At 40.7% G+C, this 22380-nt stretch overlaps 1 protein-coding gene across 7 annotated transcripts in view; it reads right to left on the bottom strand.

Annotated features, from left to right (window-relative positions):
* Positions 1–22380, bottom strand: part of LOC101611160 (leucyl and cystinyl aminopeptidase) — a 105754-nt gene that overhangs the window by 10647 nt on the left and 72727 nt on the right. For all 7 annotated transcript variants that reach the window (XM_012952408.2, XM_045134463.1, XM_045134462.1 and 4 more), the window contains exons 9-13: positions 20043–20174; positions 16265–16425; positions 15781–15869; positions 6123–6306; positions 4689–4845 (exon numbers count right to left, since the gene is read on the bottom strand). In XM_012952408.2, coding sequence (XP_012807862.2) covers positions 4689–4845; positions 6123–6306; positions 15781–15869; positions 16265–16425; positions 20043–20174 — 723 coding nt within the window. The remainder of the gene's footprint in view (positions 1–4688; positions 4846–6122; positions 6307–15780; positions 15870–16264; positions 16426–20042; positions 20175–22380) is intronic.

Below are 22380 nucleotides of genomic sequence, written 5' to 3' on the forward strand. Positions count from 1 at the left end.
GCATGTGCCACCTTATGCATCTGGCTAATGTGGGTACTGGAGAATCACACTGGGTCCTTAGGCTTTGTAGGCAAACACTTTAACCACTAAGCCATCTCTCCAGTCCTATTTTATTTTTATGCTAAAACCCCTTCAAACCTATGGAAAGATGCAAGAATAGCATGATAAGCATTAGTATGATATTAATATAGATGTATCAATTCTAAATACTTTTTATTTGCAGTGTGTATAAAATACACATACTTTTTTCTGGCTTTAGCTAAACTATATGAGAATACCTTATAGATGTGATGAAGTTTCATTCATACATACCCAGTTTCTATCCAAAATACCTTATCATATTTTAGAAAATGGACACTGGAGTCAGTGCCATCATCTGCTACACTATCCAGTCCATTCTAACACTTACTTCTGAATGGAAAGTCATGGTTCAAGTTTCGTACTAAGGAATCAACAGATAATATTTTTGTCTTTCTCCTCAACAAAAGCACAACCACCATTTGTAGTGTGTGGAAATACTTCCATGCCACAATGTGCTGCACATCAGGAGGAAAAGACAGATAGTCTAAAAATGCCATGAGAGAAGTGTTTACAAAATCCAATCGAGGAGGAAAGTTCTGATAGTCTTGATTGTTTTTGTTTTGTAAATAAAATCTTTATGCTGCACAGAAGAATCAAAAGTTAAAAACTTAAAAGGCACCTCTCCCCTAAACTCAGCTGGGGAGGTGTGGAGCTCTCCCCAGTGCCACCACGGTATCTTATCTGAAGTAATGGAAAAGCCTCTTAAATCCAGAAATTTAGTTCAAGTTCTTTACAAAACATTATTTTCTCCTTGAGTGCCATTGTCAATCCCTGAAATGAATCTCCTTTGAGAATTTAAACTAAGGCCATTTTTCTTAGCATATCTTCACTAAGTCAGTGTCTGGTAGAGCTGAACAGGAGAATAAAAAAAAAAAAGAAATTGTTCAAGGACTCAAAGCTGGTGAACAGTCAAGTTGCTTTTGTTTGTTTAAAGGCAGACACCTTGTGGTGTGAGTGACCGGGAGGGTGTGTGCCTCGTGCTGACTGCTGAGCAGGAGAAGGGCATCTAAAGCAGTGCAGGCGGTCCCCTGGTCCCTGTGTTGTCTGCTGCCTTCAACTGTCTGATTTCTTAACAGCATCAAGATGGCACATTGTCTCAAATGGCTAGTGAACAAAATTTAAAAGCTACCCATAAATGTCAAATAGAAACACAGGAACAAAGTGAGAAAAAAGTTACATGCTGGAAAAAATAAAGCACGCGGAACATGGCCTTTCTTACTAGGCCATCTCTAAAACACAAAGGAGCCAAGGAAGATGCTGCCTCAATGTCCTGGAAGCAAAGACAACCCACAGCCTGAAGATGCTGAGGCCAAGCCTCTAACGCTCAGAGCACAGGAACCAGAGGTGCAATTCTGCTGGTCTTCACATCATGCAAGTAAGGAAATGTCACAAAACAGATTTTAAGTCTATGAAAATTTAAGTATTTTATATGTTTATGCATTTACTATTTTATTAAGCATATGTTTTAATATATAAATATATTAAGTGTATATATTATATGAATGTTTTATTAAGTTTTATTAAAATAATTTGATTTTATAAGAATCATGCTGTTACAAATATGATCACTTGAATATGTAGTTCAGGTTATTCTTTCAGTAATAATTAATATTAATAAAGCACAACTGGGGCTTCCAGTTGCCTTGTCCTTCTCTCATTAAGATTAAATCTGCTTTCTCAAGGTTTCCAGATTAACTTTCTAAAGTTTTTTTTTAAAAATGTTTAAATCATTAAACAATAGAACTTAGCTGTATGATATTATAAAGCAAACATGGTAAGAGGGGAGGGAGAACGAACTGATGTGTCATGTGAATACAGACCCTGGGTATGCAACAACAACAGATTACTGGACAAATCCAACAGGCAGGGAAGATGCTGGCACTTAATGCTGCACACTACGTACGTTCCGATTTACTGCTTTAATTTTATACCAACATGCTCAGGGAGTTCTGACTTTCTTAAAAGTGAAATGTCAGGTTTTATTACAAAAGGTTTATCTCACCACTGCCTCCTATGTAAAAGAATGACAGATTTGTAAGTGATACAACAGGAGTATGGCTAAGACAAGACATGAACATCAGATGTGAGCAATTTAACACAAATCAAATGTTCCTGCAGGCCTACCTCCACCACCACAGCACACAGAGCAGCACTGTCAAAACAGTGACATAAACACTAATTCAGTGCCAATTATGAACACCAATATACTTGAATATTGGATTCAAGGACTCAGAAATTCCAAATTACCAGAACACCCCAAAATCTGAGTAAGAATTTTAAAGAGACAGGTTTTCCCTCTTGATGAACTACAGCCGTGGTGGCTTTTGGCTAGCATTATGGAGACTACAGCAGAGAAAGGTCCAGGTTCTTTGAAAGAGACCCCAAGCCCCGTGCCACTGTCCTCACCCATCAGTCCCCTGGGTCCTTCCCTGCAGCATGTTCCTAGTTAGCACGTGCCTGCCCAGAAGACGGGAATCTACCCAGGATGCAGACACAGTAAGAAGAAAAGTTACCCGAGTGCCAACAGGAGGATATTCCAAAGGTTCAACTCTGAGTTTAGCATCTGTGTTCTCAGCAACAGATACTTGGAGACCAGGCCCTAGTGCTTCCCAGAACTAGTTCTCAATGGGGTAAATGGAGAGGCGCGGGGCAAGGGTGGCTTCTGCTATCGTGACACTAGCTAGCTCGCCAGCACTAGAGAAGGCAGCCATTTTCTTGCTTTCAGGGGGTCTTCAGAACCAACGCTGTTTTTCAAGAGTAGAGAGAAAAAACAAACAAACAGCTCACGAGTGGCATATACTGATCTCATTTACTGCTACGGCTGCTGGGCTGCATAGCGTCCCCTCTCCCAGTTCATGTCTACTTACAACCTGTGAATGTAATTTTATTTGGGAATAATGTCTTTGTAAGTAAGTAAGCTCAAACAGGCCATCCTGGGTTACCAGTGTCAGATTTTAAGCTTTCCTTAAACAGAACAAGTTACTGGCATACTTCTTGGAAATGCACATTAGAACACTTCTTAAAAAACTGTTATCACTGTTATAGGTATAAAAGAACTCTATGTTGATGACTTAGTTTTGAAGCTCTCTGCTACATATGAGTATCAGTTTATTAATGAGTGGTATACACACTTTTCGGATTCTTTTAATGTAAAACCAACCTCAGTTTTAAAAGGCAAGAAAATGACAGGGAGAAAGTAAGCGTATATATTTTCAACAAAAGATAACCTGGATATCTTTTTCAACAAGATATTGCTGGAAAACAAATTCACTTGAAATACTGGAACAAAACAGGAAGAGTACACTTTGGAGTGAAACCGTCCTGGGTTTGAATCGCCACCTCGCACTTTAGTGACTGTGGAGCAGCATTGTGGCACCTTTCGCTCACAGGAGCAGAAGCGTCTGTTTCGGCTACATGTGAAGATTAAAGGAGGAAGTCTACACTGAGTACCAAGCATGGTGTTCAGAACGGGAGATGGAGTCAGACACACTTGCTTTTGATGTCTTTCACTCATTTCTTCATTCGATGTTTACTTGGTGTCATTACAGGCCGGGACTCACACCCGACGCTTCTTGTTAGAGTTAGCTGTTGAAAGGTCTATGAAATATGGAACAATAAAAATCTCAACTATCAGGAGAGACTTTAGGTGTTACCTTACTTAAGCATCTCACTCATGGACAAAGTTGTAAGAGGAGAGTGCTTTCCTCCCCTCCCCTCATTGAGAATAATATGTATTATAACAATAATACATATAATGAGAGAACTTATTGCTGAATGTTTATGGTAGAACAGCAGAGGCAGAAAACAAGGTTGTTTTAAAAGATATTTAATTCAACCACTCCCATTTCTCAAACCCCCCGAAGTGATTAATTCTTGGCCTGATATAGTTCTCCTTTTCTTCAAGCTGGCTTTTTGCCTGGTTTGTCAGAAAACCCCAAATAAATAGCAAGCCCTGTTGCCAAAATGTGCTGATCCACAGGACTGAATAAACATGCTGAATTTATCAGGCCCTCCAAGCTTTAACAGGGTCAACCAACAATTTAATAGTGAAGGTGTCAAGAGTAACAACTGCTAAATTAGGTGCCTGACTTCAAGAAGGGGAAGGCTGAAGACGGGAAAGCCTGGTCGCTGTGGAGACGCTGCCACCTGTCTCCACCATCACCCGAGACAGTGGGTAAGGCCGCCCCGGGGTATTCTCAGCCCAACCACAAAAGCCCTTCACAGTGACCGCTGCAGAGCATGGGGCAGCCTTTGCAAATGGGCCTATTTTAAATCTTCTTTGCATGGAAATAATATAGGATTCCAAGAGGCTTTTATTTTTCATGCAACCCCATTTTTAACATCAGTGTGAAAAGTCTGTATTTTGATATTCAAACAAGAATAGCTCACACTAAGATTTTACCAACTCTTTATGGTAAGTAAGCAACAGCATTTTGAGTCAGAGGAAACAACGTAACAATCCAGATAGTAACAATCAGGAAAGTAAAGGCAATGGAGTTTAACTGGTATTCTCCACCACCCCCGTTTTTAGCACTAAAAACGGAATGAAATTGTGAATAACAATTAAAGGCAGGCAAAAAGAGGGACTGGCAAAAGGGAAAACTTACCACCAGTCTTGAGGCCAGGTCCATGTGCCCCAGCTTTTCCAGGAGGTCATAGATTAGGCCCGTCTGGAACAGGGCTTCGGCAATGGGTGCAGTCTGGTTCTCATTAATAAGATAATCCATCAAACTGAATGCCCTCTGAAGAGGCACCTTGCCAAGGCTAAAGGATAAGTGAGCAGGAAATATAAGTCTTCTGAGACACACAGAACTCTGCGTGCTGGAGGGAAGCTTTGTTGCTAGACTGCGAGTTTAGGCAGAAGTCTAAGCTTGCAGCAGCATTCCGCAAGGTTCGACTCAAGCTGCTATCCGTAGTAACCCACGGGTAAGAATGCACCGTAACAGAAAAAAAAAACAAACCCATTTTTTTTATTCTACAAGTTATTTACTGCCACCATCTCAGCAAAAGCATTATTATGTTTTAGAAGAGAAAAAATGAATACTACTAGTTTTATTTACTAGTTACTTATATTCACTACATAATAGGTTGCAGTGTACAGAGAGTTATTTGAATCAGAAAAACAGAAAGACCACCAAAAACCTTCTTTTGTTGTTGTTGCTGCCCAGACACTTGTCTACTAAGTTTGTTAGGTAAGGTCTATTGTGAATTTGTGGTGAATACATTTTAAAAATGAGCCAGTGTGTAGAGATGGTAGCAACAACAGTTGAAATAAAAGGCCACTTATTAAAAAAAAAAAAAGTGTAGCCAGGCGTGGTGGTGCATGTCTTTAATCCTAGCACTGGGGAGGCAGAGGTAGGAGGATCGCCGTGAGTTTGAGGCCACCCTGAGACTCCATAGTGAATTCCAGGTCAGCCTGGGCTAGAGCGAGACCCTAACTGAAAAAAAAAAAAGTGGAAGTCACCATTGTTAGTGTCCTTGTATTTCTAAGCCTGACATCAATCTGAATTGGTAAACTATTCAGAAGAATCTTTGGAGAAGGCCATCCTTGTCTTGGAGATTTTGTGACGTATGAGGAGACTGGGCAACAAATGCACACAGGTAAGGAGACATGCTGACAAGGCAGTGGGTAAGCACTTGAGGAGAATTCGCTCATGAAGTGACACAGAGCTTGAGCTCCTGTAATATCCATCCATCCATCCATCTATCCATCCATCCATCCATCCATCCATCCATCCATCCATCCATCCATCCATCTGTCTCCTGCTTGTTTATCTGGTCTTGAATTGTTAGATCCTGTAGATCCTATTTCATGCTATTGAACTGTTCATGTTTGTCGTGCTTGCTGTGTGTTTGTAATCTTATGTTTCTCAACAGACTATGAAGTCCCTGAAAGTAAAGAATGTCTTACATTTTCCTAGTTTTCTCAAATGAACTGTTCCACAGTTGGCTGATGTGAATTATTTCCAACTGTTCCCTGAATTATTCTTTACCTTAACAACGTTGCTGAAACCCAAACAGCACAAGCCAAGAATACTGACCCAGCAAGTTCAAAGATGTTGTTGATGAGGTTGGCTCTGTCTTTGTCACTCAGAACATAGGGATTTGTTTTTAACAGTGTGATTAGTGCTGCCCAATCATCATCTGCATAGTGCACAATGTAATATCCAGTCATATTTGTATTGACTTTGACCCACTGCACTTGTTCTGTAAGATTGATGATATCTGAAAGACACCAAAAATATGGAACACTGAGAGAAGGCAACAGAGCAAGGAAAATCTAAGTAAGTGCTTTGTTTCAAAGTTAATATGATTTATTTAATTTAATGATTATCTAATCATTCTACTAAGAAACTAAATGCCTGCACGCTGGTACAGCTATTTTTCATGTTAACAAAGAATAAACACTGCCTGTCCCTTTAACTACTGCTTACTTATCACGCAGTATTCATTCCAGGCTATGCACAGGAGAGCGAATGGTCGCAGCACTTGTTCATCTTTGCTCTCATAGACTAATGCAACCAGGTAAGTACCCTGTCACCTACGTGGCCATCAATATAAAAGAAAATGCAATATCCAGTGAGAGCACACAGAACCGTTCTACCCTGTGGGAAAGTCAGGAGAGGCTTCTTGAAAGAAATGACATCTAAGCGGTCATTCTAAGTGATCTCATGAAAGAAAGGTATTAGGTACGTGAGCAACTTTGTATAGTAAGGACACTAAGCATTCAAGACCCAAAGAGAAATGAGGCATGATGCCCACACACGGCACTGGGTGCCAGGCTGGTGACAGGTGGGAAAGAGCAGGGAGAGAAAAGGGAGGCGTGTGCAGTACAGAGCAGCAAGGGTGAGTGACGGAAAACTACAAAGTGGGTCTCCTCACAATCTTTGTCTCCTGCTGTCTTAGGAAAAGAAAAACAAACAAAACCATTTAGAAAAGCCACAGAATTTAAAGCTGGTAAAATAAACATTAGGGAAAGCTTAAGATTTTCTTAAGGCAAAAATAAGAAATTATTTGAATTAAGTGATAAATTTTGGACGCTTACCATTATAAACATAAATGCTGAGAGAATCATCATGAATTTCTATGAACTTCTTTTCGATGTATACACCAACAGCAAGGAGCTAACTGACTATAAATATACACTTGACTTTTTTAAGCAGCCTGAAAATTACCAATCAATGTCCATTAAAGTTAGACACAAAGATGTGGACATAAAACAATGAGGGTTAAGGGAAGCATTTTGACACTGACGACCAGAATATAAGCCCTTGGGCCTACCGCTTTACTCATTACTAATATCTCCTAGCCCCTATAAGGTGCTCAAAAATCCCCACCTTGCTAAATTAATAAATAATGAGTATGTGATAGTAGAGTTCCAAATCATATCTAAACAGAGTTTGTAGTTATTGATGATTTTCCCAAGTTTAAGTAATTTTTTTATAAGAAAAAGAATAGAGATTATTAAATTAATCTAAATCCAATGATAGCATATTGGGGCATATTTCTTTAATTTATTTATTTGCAAGCAGAGAGATACAGAGGGGGGGAGAGAGAATGTGCAAGCAAGAGTGTGTGCATACATGGGCACACCAGGGCCTCCAGCCACTGCAAATGAACTCAGATGCTTGTGCAACTTTGTGCATCTAGCTCAGGCAGGTACTGGGGAATTAAACCTAGGTCCTTAGGCTTTATAGGCAAACACTTAAACAGCTGAGCTCTCTCTCCACCCTGGGAGTAACTTTCTTGTCAAGCTTTTTCCAATACAATGTTTTAATTAATGCCCACAGTAAATCTATATGCATTTATGCTTATCCGGCTTTGTACCTACCACAATCCTCCTCCCGTTTTCCACTGTCTTCATAAGTAACTCAAGTATCTTTTTGTAAAATTTGCTTATTTGTTTACATGTTTATTTGAGAGACAGGGGAGAGAAAAGGGGAGGGCGAGGGTGGACGGGTGTGCCAGGGCCTTCTGCTGCTGCACATGAACTCTAGATGCAGGTGCCATCGTGTATCTGGCTTTAAATGGGTACTATGGATCGAACCCAGGCTGTCAGACTTTGTAAGCAAGTGCCTTTGACAGCTGAGCCATCTCTTCATCCCACAAATATTTTTATAACATTCCATTTCAAGACCTACCACAGTTTAACCAACCTTTTGTTTTGAAACAGAAATGTAAGTAGAACAACAGGTTAATGGGGGGGGGGGGGCTAAGTGAAGCCAGGGGAACAGACTGAGTAAGGGAAAGGTGGAGGGGGCACTAATCAAAACCTAAGAGGATATAAACAAGTCATATGGAAACCTACATTTTTGGACAAAGGAGCACACAAGAGCCATAGATTGTTACTAGAAAATTTTCAGTGCCAGGGATGGGATACCTTCCAATGAATTGTTGGCCAGGGAGGTCCCTGATGACCCCAAAACATTATAGCCCATTGCCTAGGCCTTTGGTCTCCCACCAGGAATAGATGGTAAGACCCTATTGCTGTGGGCTGCAAGGCCACTGAGAAATCCTGCTGGAGTTGAGCTGAAAACCTCCTCCATGTAGACCAGCTGACAGAAAGCCGGAAAAAGACACAATGCATGAAGTTCAATAGGAGAGAGAAAAATCACTAGTGAAGATATTCAACAGTGGACACTGCAAGCCTTGTATTTTGCCAGCCGGGCCAAATGAGCTAACAGGTACAATAGTGACACGTCTGTTATTGGGGAAACTAACTGCCCTCTAATTTGATTGGAGGCCCGCTCCATGGGAGAGAATACATCCCTGATACTGAAAACCTACAACAGGGTCAGTCATGAGCTCTAGGGATATAACATCTGCTGGTGTCTGGCTAAAAGTATATACTATACTCACCAAACTTCCCAGTAAGCACTTCTCTTAATGTTCATACCCATATATTAAAGCTACTCTTACTTTTGGTTACAGAACCTTCTTTTTCCAGATGGCAGTGACTTTGGGATGACTCAGAAGGCACCATGGTGCTGAGAAGAAGTGACAGAGGAGTGCTCAGCACTGCAATATCTCTATCCCACCTTCCATGGCTCAGGGTCCATTGCAGAAGAGGTGGCGCAATGAATGTAAAAGCCAAAAGAAGGGTAGCACAAAACGGCCTGGATATCCATGACCTCGCAGTGCCTGACACTACCTACACAAGACCATCATAATAGGAGGAAAAGACCATGACATCAAAATGAAAGAGAGACTGATTGAGAGGAGGGGATATGACAGAGAGTGGAGTTTCAAAGGTGAGAGTGGGGGAAGGGAATTACCATGGGATATTGTTTATAGTTATGGAAGTTGTCAATAAAGAAAATGTAATAGTAAAAACATAAAACTGTTGCTACTCTAACAATGCTGAAGTGAATTTTTACATATAAAATGCTTTAGTAACATAGTCTAAAATGAAAGATATGTTAGTACTTGCAACCTTACAATATATCAAGTTCATTAAGCATGAATTATTCAAATTTATGATTCTCTTTGTTACTCAAATTCTACCAACTCTGTGAAAGCTGTCTACAATAGATTCTGATCATGTCTTCACAGAACTGCCAATCTTTTTCATTAAAATTCAATATAAACTTCAGTTGTGTCTTGACTTAACAACAGATGGGAAAAATTAGATTCAATAATTTTGTTCTTTCTTCCTGAGCAGAATTAAGTTTTATGTAATATTTTTGATGGAAACAGTAGCTGTTCAAGTTAGGGCCATTTTAAACAAACTTATAATTAATAAGACTGACTTTATTAACTAATCCAAGTAGTATTGGCATTCTCTATGTCAGCAGACAATCTTCTACAGGGGATTTCAAGAAGAATCCTTGGGAAGAAGGGTTACAGATCCCCAAATTTCCACAGCTCAAAAAACAAGGTAAGGAAATAAGCATGGCAATTATCCCACAGAATGTGGGAAATTATGAAACATTTGAGTAATTTGGCTGATAAGCACTTGCTATGCTGTGAACCTTGCCAACTCCAGATGGCAGAGGAGGAGTGCAGTTGGGAGCATATTGGAAATTACCACTGTCATCAAGTTGACAGAACATACGCAACGTAGCCAGCAGCGTAAAGAGCCAGGAGAGTTACCATCAAAGAATCAACACAGCAGTTCCTTTCATGTCTCCTCACTGAACTCCAATGACGGACCTCAAAACCACAGGTATCAAGAAAAAGCAGCTTTGCACACAAGGGACATAACTGCATTCTACAGCTCAAATGTGGATGAGGCTAACCTCATATGCTTTTAATTTATCATAATCATTAACAGATTAACAGTTCAATTTGCAGTCTGTTGGGCAGTAAAAAAGAAGGAGCAATTCTAATCTTAAATGGCAGACACCCAGATGAAGTCATCTAGTTGTGATTTTAAAAAGCCATTTGTCAAGAAGCTATGAAAATCAACTACTGTTTTATAAAGAAATTTTAAAGCGTTCAAACAAGAAACCATGGTTTTACTACAAAGCTAGGAAATTAGCATCCAGTTTGCACTCTCCTTGAGCTACATCCTGGGTTAAGAGGCATTCCCTCTGTAATAACACTTTCTCCTTCATTTATTAAGGAAGGAAAAGGTGACAATAGAGAATGACATGTGATAAATTATTTCTGGGACAATAGTGTGCTTATCAGAAATATAGATATTCAATTAGAATTAGGTATCTCCTGCAGTGAGAGCTTAGGTTTGAACACGACATGGGTAAAAGAAAAGTTAGAAGACAGGAAAAAGCAGAAAAAAAACTTGGTGTGCAAAATACTGGCTTTTAGCTCTTGATATGCACAATTAAAGAATCATGCATATGAGTAAGAGACAAATGAATTAATCACATGTAACTTTCATGTGAGACTGAAATAACAGACTTATCCAGAAACTCGACTGTACATTTACCAAACTAGAGATACCACACTGCAGTAAAGCTGTGTGACATAAAATAGCCCACAACACCTTCTCTCCTACATTCTGATAAGAGACAAAATGAAAATGCAACTCAAGTAGCTGCCATTATCTTTGGAGCATCAGGAAACAAGAACATTCAACTGCCTTTGAGGTTACTGTTTATAACAACGGCACTTTTCAGTGCGGACTCCTAAAATCCGAACGGGCAGAAGTGACGGCAGCAGCAGCCGAAGGAGTCGCAGCTGCTCTCGTCAGAGCGGCCCAGCTGCAGCTCTGGATTAGACAGTTTTACGGTTCATCCTGAACCTTCCTTTCAGTGAGAACCTTTTCAAGTGAAGGAAAGTAAGCTATTTCAACAGGCTTTAAATTCATTTTCCTGAGATCTTTACTCCATAAAGTTGAGTGATTTCATATATTCATTCAATAATTTTTATGCACCTACCAAGTGATAACTTTGCAAAATTGATTTATGAAAGCCATGATATTTACTCTCAATGAGAGATGCATGTAATATAGGAATAGACATATTTAAACAGTACCTATGGAACCTTATGAGTGGTGAAGTAGAGAATGTTATTTAAAAATGTAAGGTGGGTGTCTACCTCGTCTTGGGAACTGGGAAGGCTTCCCAGGGCAAGCAATGGCTGAGCTAAGATCTCAAACATGAATAGGAAGAGATAGAGAGTGAGGAGGTGAGGACATTCAAGGAGAGACCTACAAAGGTCCATGGTTAAGAGGCCTTACAAGCCTGTGGGAGGTGCTGGAAGGGTATTTGAGCAGCAAGACCAGATGACATCAGGTGTGTGCAAAAGAGGAGAAGGTTGTTATGGTTTATACATGTAGCATCTGCCAAATGGCTCATATGTTGAAGGCTTGGTCTCTAGCTGAAGGATCTAATCATTGAGAGGTAACTGAGTCATGAGGCTATAACCCTCATCAATAGTTAACCCAATAATTAATTCATATGGAATGGCATATTAGGAGGTGAGGACTGGTAGAGGAAGCAGGTCACCATGGGGTGTAAAAGGCACGTTCTGCTGCTACCTCTTCTTATTCTCACTCTGCTTCCAGGTTATGAGATGAGCAGCTCTTCCATCTGCCACACAGTTCAGAAGAACCTGCCTGGCCATGGGCTGCAAAGCAATGGACATCTGTGATGAGCCAAAATACATCTTTCCTTCTCTTTTGTCAATTAAAAATATTCTTATTATTTATTTGGAAGGAGAGAGAAAGAACGAATGAATGAATATGGATGCACCAAGGCCTCTTGCCACTGCAAATAAACTCCAGATGCATGCACCACTTTGTGCACCTGGCTTTATTTGGTTACTGGGGAATTGAACCCGGGCCATCAGGCTTTGTAAGCAAGTGCCTTTAACTGGAGTCACCTCTCCAGCCCTCCTTCCTCCTCCTCCTCCTCCTCCTTTTTTTTTTAAGGAAGGGTTTGACTCTAGTCCAGGCTAACCTGGAATTCATTATGTAGTCTCAGGGTAGCCTGGAACTCACAGTGATCCTACCTCTGCCTCCCAAGTGCTGGGATTAAAGGTGTGCACCACCACACCCAGCTCCCTTTTATTTATTTGTAAACACTGAGAGAGAATGAGAGAGAGACAAAATGAGAAAGGGGGGATGGGCACACCAAGGCCTCTTACCACTGCAAATGAATTCCCGATGTATGCACTACTTTGTGCATCTGATTGTACATGAGTACTACGTAACTGAACCTGAGCCATCAGGCTTTGCAAGCAAGTGCCTTTAACCACTGCACAATCTCTCCAACCCTCATCCTTTCTTCCTTTAAAGTGTTTAAATTATTATCTCACAGTAATAAATAGTTAATAAATGGATAAAGCCAGAAAAGTTGAGCTGGTTTACACAGCATGAATCTCAAAAAGAGTTTACCATGCTCACATATAATCTGAGCTAGAGAATAAACATACAAGTTTCTTATCTTTCTAACTATCTCTAATGCCAGCAAAATTAATAAATACATTATTAGATTTGCATTTTATTTATTGTCTCATTAAATGTTCCCACTGTATTGGCTATGCTGCTGAATATAAGGAGAGCAAAGTTAATTCTTCTCCCTGGGCCAGAGAGCACCCTTAATGTTTCACCAGGGAGGCAGCACTTCCTTGCGTATTAATCAAATGTTGACCCATTTTCTGCTTCTGGGCTTTCAATAGCGAGGCTGTTGCTGCCATGGTAGCATTCTGCTGCAGTCTGTGGTTACAATGCGATGACATGGTATGTCACACATGGCAGTGGCAGCTTCCACTCTGCATACACCAGAAGGGTGACAACAGCTTTCATCTTGAGAAACATCGATAATAAAATGGTTCATACAGTATAAAAATATCTAAAATTTTTATTGGGGAATATTTGTTAGTGTAGGCAAATGGTAAATCAAGCATATAATAATTAGGGAAATCTAAGTCAGTTACTGTATGTATGCTTTTGAAAAAGGCAAGGCAAATCATGTTATATAACAATTTCATATTTTTTTTTTGATTTTTTTTTTGAGATAGGGTCTCACTATAGCCCAGGCTGACCTGGAATGCACTATGTAGTCTCAGGGTGGCCTCAAACTCATTGTGATCCTCCTACCTCTGCCTCCCAAGGGCAGGTATTAAAAGCATGTGCCACCACACCCAGCTTAAGCAGAAAATTTAAAAAATAAAAAGAAACAATCATGAGAGTACTTATGATAGTGTATTATGCAACATGGACATCCTAAGGTTAAAGGTTTATTTTGATAAGAACAACTGTAGCAACACTGGTTAACATTAACATTACCCATGCCAGGCACCCTTTAGGGGCTTCCTTTAATAACCGAATGCATACAATCCTCACATACCCCTATAAGGCATCACTACCTCCGTCCTAACATTGAGCAGACAAGGTTCAGAGAAGTCAAATACCTCACCTAAAATCAGACCCCTGGTAAACAGGAGAGCCAAGAAGTAAGTGAACCAGGCAACTAGGGTCCCTTCACCTCTCAAAGGGGCCTGAAATGCAGCCCTGAATGCCAGATCCACGTTCAAGCAACAAGTTTTCCTTTTCTTCATAAATCTAAATATTACTAACAATGTTCTTTGAAACTATAAATAAGAATACATGGTGTGGCATACCACAGTGGTATTTAACAGATGGTTAGCAACCAGTTTTCAACAGTTTCTTTTTTTTATGTGTGTGTATGTATATGTGATATTCATGCATATGTTATGTATGTTCTTGTTTGTGAGCACGTGTGTGTGTGTGTCCATGTACATGTATAGGAGTGCGGAGGCCAGAGGGGATTTTGAGGGTCTTCCCCATGCTCTCCACCTTCTTCTTTGAGACAGGGTCTTTTGCTGAACCTGGAAGCACTGATTCTGCTACACAAGCCCATGAAGCCCAGGGACTCCATGTCTGTGCCTCCCCAGTTCTAAGATTACAGGTACATGTCACAGCACCTCGTGTATTTATGTGGGTTCTGGGGATCTGAACAGAGACCTTCAAGTACTTGTGTAGTAAGTGCTTTGATGGAATGAGCCATTATCTCACCTCAACAGTTATTCTTAAAACTTCCTATGGGTCAATATATACACATTATTTATTCCCTATCTGAAATGCTTAGGACCAGAAGTGGCATAGATTGGGGAGTTTTAAAGGCCTTTTGCCATTTGCACATATTTTACTGGGTGAATATTCCTAATCCAAAAATCTAAAACCTGAAGGATCTATATAACCTGAAGCAATTTTGTATATATGTGTGTGGGTACGTACACATGTGCACGTGCATGTAGTGGCCAGAGGTCAACATTAGGTGTCTTCCTCAGTCATTTTGCACTTTATTACTTGAGAAACTCTCTCACAGAACCTGGAGCTCATCAGTTAGGTTAGACTGGTTGGCTAGTCAGCCCTGAAGACCGGCCCATGTCTGCTCTGCTCAGTGGCAGGATTAAAGGTCTCTTGTCTGTATGGCAAGCGCTTAACCCGCAGAACCATCTCCTAGCTCCACATTTGGAACATTATGAATGTTATGTTGGTGTGCAAGGTTTCAGATTTCTGGTTTTCAATTAGAGATTTTCAGCCTGTATCACCTTCACACTCTGGTTTCTCCCTCCTCCATAGTGTGACAGTTTCTTGTCCCATTTATCATTATCAAAAATAGGTATGTTTGCAGAATATGTTATAGTAAGTATTTACTGTAAATCTAGGTCTTGAATCAATCGTTAAATGATATCAGTTATCTAGGATGTTTGTTAAAATGCTGTGACCCCAGACAAGCCCTAGAAAATAGAGAGCAAATAATACTTTAAGAAAGTGCTATAACTCCATTACTTATTTTATAATATGAAATAGTTATCCAGGACTTAAAATCAAAACATTTGCTATTATCTACTAGAACTGCCGGGACATTTCCTGAAATTTCTTTTTTCTTTTTTTTTTTTTTGGTTTTTCAAGGCAGGGTCTCACTCTAGCTCAGACTGACCTGGAATTCACTATGTAGTCTCAGGCTAGCCTCAAACTCATGGTGATCTCCCTACCTCTGGCTCCTGAGTGCTGGGATTAAAGGTGTGTGCCACCACACCTGGCCCTGAAATTTCATGTACCTTATTTTCTTCTAAGTAAAGGCTAATATTGTGAGTATACAGATCAATTCCACTTTAGTCACATGTTAGATATCTGATTTATAAAACCAGATCACAGGATGCAAACACTGGAAAATGCAACTTCTTAAGCATTCTTTGGTCAAATTTAAAAAAAATTATATTATTTGTAATTTTTCAGCAGAAAAGTGTTAATTATAGGCAAACCTGATTTCTTATCCAGTAACGACACTGCTCGATATTCTGAGTAGTTTCTCCCATCAGTGACGTAGGTTATGGGAATGTGCCAAAGGTAGCTGCAGCAAGAAAACATTAGCAGATTATTTCTCCATCATTTTAACTAGTTACAGGTGATGTGCTGGTTTGGGGCAGGAGGACACAATTTTTCAAACCATTTCCTGGGCAGGGTGATCTTGTTAGGTTTCAGAAGAAGTGGTGATGATAAAAAATTTAAAAATTCTCCAACCTGAAGCCTGGCATGGTGGCGCACACCTTTAATCACAGCACTTGGGAGGCAGAGGTAGGAGGATCGCTGTGAGTTTGAGGGCACCCTGGGACTACATAGTGAATTCCAGGTCAGCCTGAGCTAGAGTGACACCATACACCATTTCCTTTGGAGAAAGGAAAAAAACCACACACATCTCCAACCTGAGGGCACAAAGGAGACACCTCCAAAAGAAAGGGAAGGTACCTTGCATCCACAGGGTAGATTTCAGGTTTCCTGCCTGAAAAGAATCTTTCTTGTTGTATAAAAAGTTCTGTTCCTTTCCTCTGGACGGTCACTAAAGGAAATCCTTTCTGCAGGGTCCAGGTTTTCATCATTCTCTTGACATCTAGAGTTTTGTTTGTCACCTATTAAAAGAAAGAATTATTTTTGCTTAAAGATTAAAAACGAGTTTGCAATGTTTAGTTTGTTTGTACTCCCCTCTTTCCCTAGCACATTCTACATATTGTTGTTAACTCAGAAAGGAAGCCTTAATGCTGAGTTTACATTTTTAACCAAGCTAAGTGAGCAAATGCTCAAAAAAGAACTGACGATTTGGAATGTAACTGTTATCTACTGGCATGGAGGAAGCACCATGTTGAAAAGCAGCATTTGTGGTATCAAGCAGCTAGGGTTCAAGATCAGAACCTATAAGAAAGTGTCAGCGTCCTTTCAGGCCAAAGCACCATTAGGTAAGATGTGACTAAGGTTGTGCATCTCAGAATGGACAGCACTGCCCCCAGTGCTGAGCCTCAGCGCTGCCCAGGCTGCTCTTGGCCTCTCCCCACTCCCCCCGCCCACCGCCCATGCCCTCCACTACGTGGGTGCCTGTCTCAGGAAGCGCTCGTGCCCTGGCGGCAGCAGCGCCTACTCTCCTGACTGTCCTTAGAGAACATCAGTCAACTTTAACCATCAAAGACCTCATTTCCCACAAATCACATAAACTTCTGCAAAATCTAAAAGGTAGAGTCTGAGGTTTACAGACCCTCTTAAAGCTCACTGCCCCAAAGACATCTAGAGTAGAATCAATTCATGAAAACCTTTCTCTTTAAAGCTAGAAGGTTGAGTTTATGGTTCAGACTTTTTTTGGGGGGGGGGGGATTGCACATGTATCTGAACTGCCAGCCACCAAGTTACATCCCTAATTATGTAAGATTACAGCACTATGGCTGGCTGTACCTCAATCACCAAACGAAAACTTACTTAAAATATGAGTATGTAAGCTGGGCATGGTGGCACAGGCCTTTAATCCTAGCATCAGGAGGCAGAGGTAGGAGGATCGCTGTGAGTTCAAGGCCAGCCTGACACTACACAGTGAATTCCAGGTCAGCCTGGGCTAAAGTGAGACCCCACCTTAAAAAACCAGTATTAGGGCTGGAGAGATGGGTTAGCAGTTAAGCGCTTGCCTGTGAAGCCTGAGGACCCTGGTTCGAGGCTCAATTCCCCAGGACCCACATTAGCCAGATGCACAAGGGGGCACACACATCTGGAGTTTGTTTGCAGTGGTTGGAGGCCCTGGCACACCCATTCTCTCTCTCTCTCTGCCTCTTTCTCTGTCACTCTCAAATAAATAAATAAAAATAAACAAAAGCTTAAAAAAACCAGGCTGGAGAGATGGCTTAGCGGTTAAGTGCTTGCCTGTGAAGCCTAAGGACCCTGGTTCGAGGCTTGATTCCCCAGGACCCACATTAGCCAGCACAAGAGGGCGCACGTGTCTGGAGTTTGTTTGCAGTGGCTGGAGGCCCTGGCGGGCCCATTCTCTCTCTCTCTCTCTCTCTCTCTCTCTCTGTCATTCCCAAATGAATAAATGAAAATGAACAAAAAAAAAATTAAAAAAAAACTTAAAAAAACCCAATAATCTAAAAAAAGAGTATGTAGCAATTTTCCCAATTTCATTGTCATAATCAATCTTATATTCCTGATGGCTTTCAGCTATGCATTTCTGGACAAGAGTATGGTAAGCAAGGTGTTTTGGGGAGTCTGAAGCAGTACTGAAGGGAAGTGGCCACTGCACAGCTTGCTAAGGACGTACATAATACTGGGAAGCACATTAGGGATTAGGATGGAATGGGACAACACAATGATGCAAAATTATCAGAGAGAGAGGAAGATAGACAGATGTCCTAAATGTCAAGAGATGTCAGAGGGTACAAAGTAGACAATATTGTTTTCAACTAAATGCTACAATATGACTAAAGAAAATAACAATGAGATGAAAAAAGTCTTAGCAAGTAAGAACTGATTTTTCTTCTCAAAGAGAACTTAGAGAATAAGGAGGTTGTTATACTTTGATAAATACTACAAAATACTAGTATTTAGATGAGGGAAATAAACAGAAAGAAAGACCCACAGCACAAATCCTCACTCAGCATCTATGAAACTGTGAAACCATGAGTAATGTTCTGCATCCACGTGGCTTTTCCTGAGCATAGAGGGACTCTCATCAGATTCTCAAATACAACTGTGATTTTTCCTTCCTCACCCCTTTTTTCAAGGTAGGGTCTCATTCTAGCCCAGGCTAACCTGGAATTCACTATGTTGTCTCAGGGTGGCTTTCAATATTCATATCGATCCTCCTACCTTTGCCTCCAAAGTGCTGGAATTAAAAGCATGTACCACCATGCCTGGCTCAATCTTGACCTTTGAGAGCAAAAGTACCATCAACCTACATCAGAGTAACTGACTTAAAAACATGCCAGGGTTGGGCAGTCAGCACACATGCACGAGGCAGGCAGAGTTCATACACTGCTGTGAATAACATGGCTTGTTTCAATATGTGCAGGTATAATAAAATTCCAAGAGCTAAATGACTCAAGGGCAGTAGCAATTCATGGTAGTAAGCCTGTGACTTATCAATTTGTAATATATAGTCTACTGAGAGGAATTTGGACCCAAAACACAAGAGTAGATATAGGCCATGGGACAGAATCATGAACAGGAGGTTGAAAAGCTAGAAGAGGAATAAGGAGAGATACCTGAAAATAAATCAAGCATCAAAAATTGGTAAAACTTGCCGGGCGTGGTGGCACACGCCTTTAATCCCAGCACTTGGGAGGCAGAGGTAGGAGGATTGCCATGAGTTCAAGGCCAACCTAAGACTCCATAGTGAATTCTAGGTCAGCCTGAGCTACAGTGAAACCCTACCTCGAAAAACCAAAAAAAAAAAAAAAAAAAAAAAAGTAAAACTTACCAATATTGAAACATCAAATTTCCCTTGCCTAATCAACTAAATATAGAGATTAAGGTTTAGAATAAGAATGGTTACCCACTATCATCCATATTCTTTCAAGCTTTGAGAAGTGTCCACATTTCTTTTTTTTTTTTTAAATTTTTATTTATTTATTTATTTGAGAGCGACAGACACAGAGAGAAAGAAAGATAGAGGGAGAGAGAGAGAATGGGCGCGCCAGGGCTTCCAGCCACTGCAAACGAACTCCAGACGCGTGCGCCCCCTTGTGCATCTGGCTAACGTGGGACCTGGGGAACTGAGCCTCGAACCGGGGTCCTTAGGCTTCACAGGCAAGCGCTTAACCACTAAGCCATCTCTCCAGCCCCACATTTCTTTTTTAAAAAATAATTCTTTTTAAATTTTTTGCTTATTTTTATTTTATTTACTTGAGAGCAACAGACAGACACAGAGAGAGAGGGAATGGGCACATCAGGGCCTCCAGCCACTGCAAATGAACTCCAGATGCATGCACCCCCTTGTGCATCTGGCTTTACGTGGGTCCTGGGGAATTGAGCCTCGATCTAAGGCCCTTAGGCTTCACAGGCAAGTGTTTAACTGCTAAGCAATCTCTCCAGCCCTCCAATGTGTTCACATTTCTTGACTTAAAATTCAGATTCTACTTATGTTTTATATATCAAGCTCCACCCCCTTTCTTAAATAACCATCCTTGACACCACAGACATTGTTTACGTGATAAAAATATACAGAACACCTCTTACAAGAAGAAGATGAAACTCAATTACCCAGGTCACTTACCTCATTAAAACTGTCCCACAAGTCATCACTTTGGGTGGACGCGTAGCTATGATTATGCAGGTAAAGGATAACAGCATGTTGAAATACATCTTCACTGAGGAAAGTTTTGAGCATCAATAAGAGAGAAGCTCCCTATTCAAAAACAGTGAGAAGAGGGGAGAAAATAACAGAATATTATAGGTTATAGCATCAAGAATCTAAAACTAAAGATTTAATTGTTGTAAACATACATCTTATGCATGCAACACAGTTATAGTACACCTTATATATACACAGCTAGATGTAGGCCATGTTCACATTCAGTTAATCACCTTGTGTATCTGGCTTCCGTGGAACCTGGAGAGTTGAACATGGGTCCTTAGGCTTTGCAGGCAAATAACTTTGCAGGCCTTAACTGCTAAGCCATCTCTCCAGCTTGATCAAATGGCTTTATACTTCACTTAGAATGAAAGTAAGATGTTTCTAATGGCCTATTAGACCCTACAGTAATTTGACCTCAGAATTCTGCTAACCCTGTCTTCTCCTTTTCTGTATGTTTACCTCAAATGCACCACTCCAAAAACAGTGCTCCATTCTGAGGCCTGTACAGAAAAACGATCTGTCATCTTAAGCTGTGTGGCAGTCCCCAAGACAAGTCTCAGTTTTGATGAGGCACCAATAGGATTCTCAGAAACTCAGCTGACAGCCACACGCATAGCTACTATGCGTACTACAGTCAAAGGAAACACAGCAAGTCAGCTATGGGAGGACGGAATGGGGTGAAGCGTGGGAGAGCAGGCACCAGTTCTCCTGAGTCCTTTCTCTATGGACAGGATGCACTTATTTTTCCAGCAAGCTGCGAGAACACATGTGAAACGCTGTCCACCAGGACTGCTCATGAGACACTCAGCATCCAGGACTTTTGTTTGTTTGTTTTGCCTGAGGACAGGGATTTGCAAGGAAGTACAATCTGACTGGCATATACCAAAAGTTCAGAACTTCCAAAGAATAGCAGATGTTTAGTACAGTATACCACTGTTATCACAGAATAGTAGATATTCTCCCCAAATCAAGACTGTCAGATGCCAGCCAAGCTTGGCTTTGTAAACCCTACTAAAGGGCAGCCGGCTCAGTCCTGCAGTATTAACTCACCTCTGCACAAACCCGCGCCTAGGTCAGGTCCTCTCCTGGATTATCCTTCCCCGCAGCCCACAGGGCTCATTTCTCGCATGGAGTGCAAATCACACCTCACAAGTGCTCCGGCCCCAGCTCTATTAAATGGCATTTCCTTTGTTATTCTCATTTCCCTTACCTTGTTTTATTTTATCTACCACAGTACTTATTATTACTCTGTCTATATAATATCTGGTTTTATCTTTGACCGGAGGATCCAAAGAAACACAGTCCACTGTGCTCCTGAAGCACCTCTAGAACCTGGAACAACAGCTGGCACAGGCTGACACTTTCAAGACTTGGGAATAAAGGAATCCTCAAGACAGCCTACTTCAGTATTAGGCTTGGCAATTGCAAAGAATAAACAGAGCACATCTGTCAATCATAGGTCCCTAGTTACTTCTCATTCACAACATATTAGAATTATCCAGTGCTCTATTTTTCTCATGATGTAGGATACTTGCCAAATTCCCAGTTGGGAAATAAGTAGTAGTTATATTGGCAGGGGTTAAGTGTGCTACAGAAATCACATCATCAGAAGACAATGGATTCTGAGCTGAGGTCAGAGCTCTGCCACAAAACAACCAAAAGTTTCAAATTCTTACTTAATGACAGCTCCAATATGGGCTTTAAAAACCACTGCAGTAAATAAATGGAGTATAGTAGTTTTGCTATCCACGGGGGATGTTTCTTAACACCCTCAGTGGCTATTTGAAATCACATAGTACAAAATCTTCCATATGCTGTATGTTTTTCCTGTAATTCAGTGCAATTTATAAACTAGGTATGGTAAGATATTAACAATGCTCAATAATAAAATGAATAATTATAACGATATACTTTAATAAAAGTTATGTGAATATAGTCTTTTCTCCAAATATCTAATTACAGAGGAGATCTTAGCAATTTTAGCCTATCACTTTTTTCTTTCCTTGTAAAGCTAAGAACTTTCACCTTACACTTAAAAGAAGACTGTACAGTACCTTTTTGGAATACCTAAATTGCCCACAGCACAATTCTTGTGCATTGGGGCCATTATGTAAAATAAAAAATATATTAACTTCAAGTACTGTTGAATTGAGACAGATGATCTGGTAACTGGGATGGCCACTTAGTGGCTAAGCAATGGGAAGTGTACAGGGCAGGGCTACAATGGACAAGGGGCGGCTCACACCAGGACAGGGCT

This window comes from Jaculus jaculus, chromosome 14 (assembly GCF_020740685.1).
Source record: "Jaculus jaculus isolate mJacJac1 chromosome 14, mJacJac1.mat.Y.cur, whole genome shotgun sequence".
Classification (NCBI taxonomy): domain Eukaryota; kingdom Metazoa; phylum Chordata; class Mammalia; order Rodentia; family Dipodidae; genus Jaculus; species Jaculus jaculus.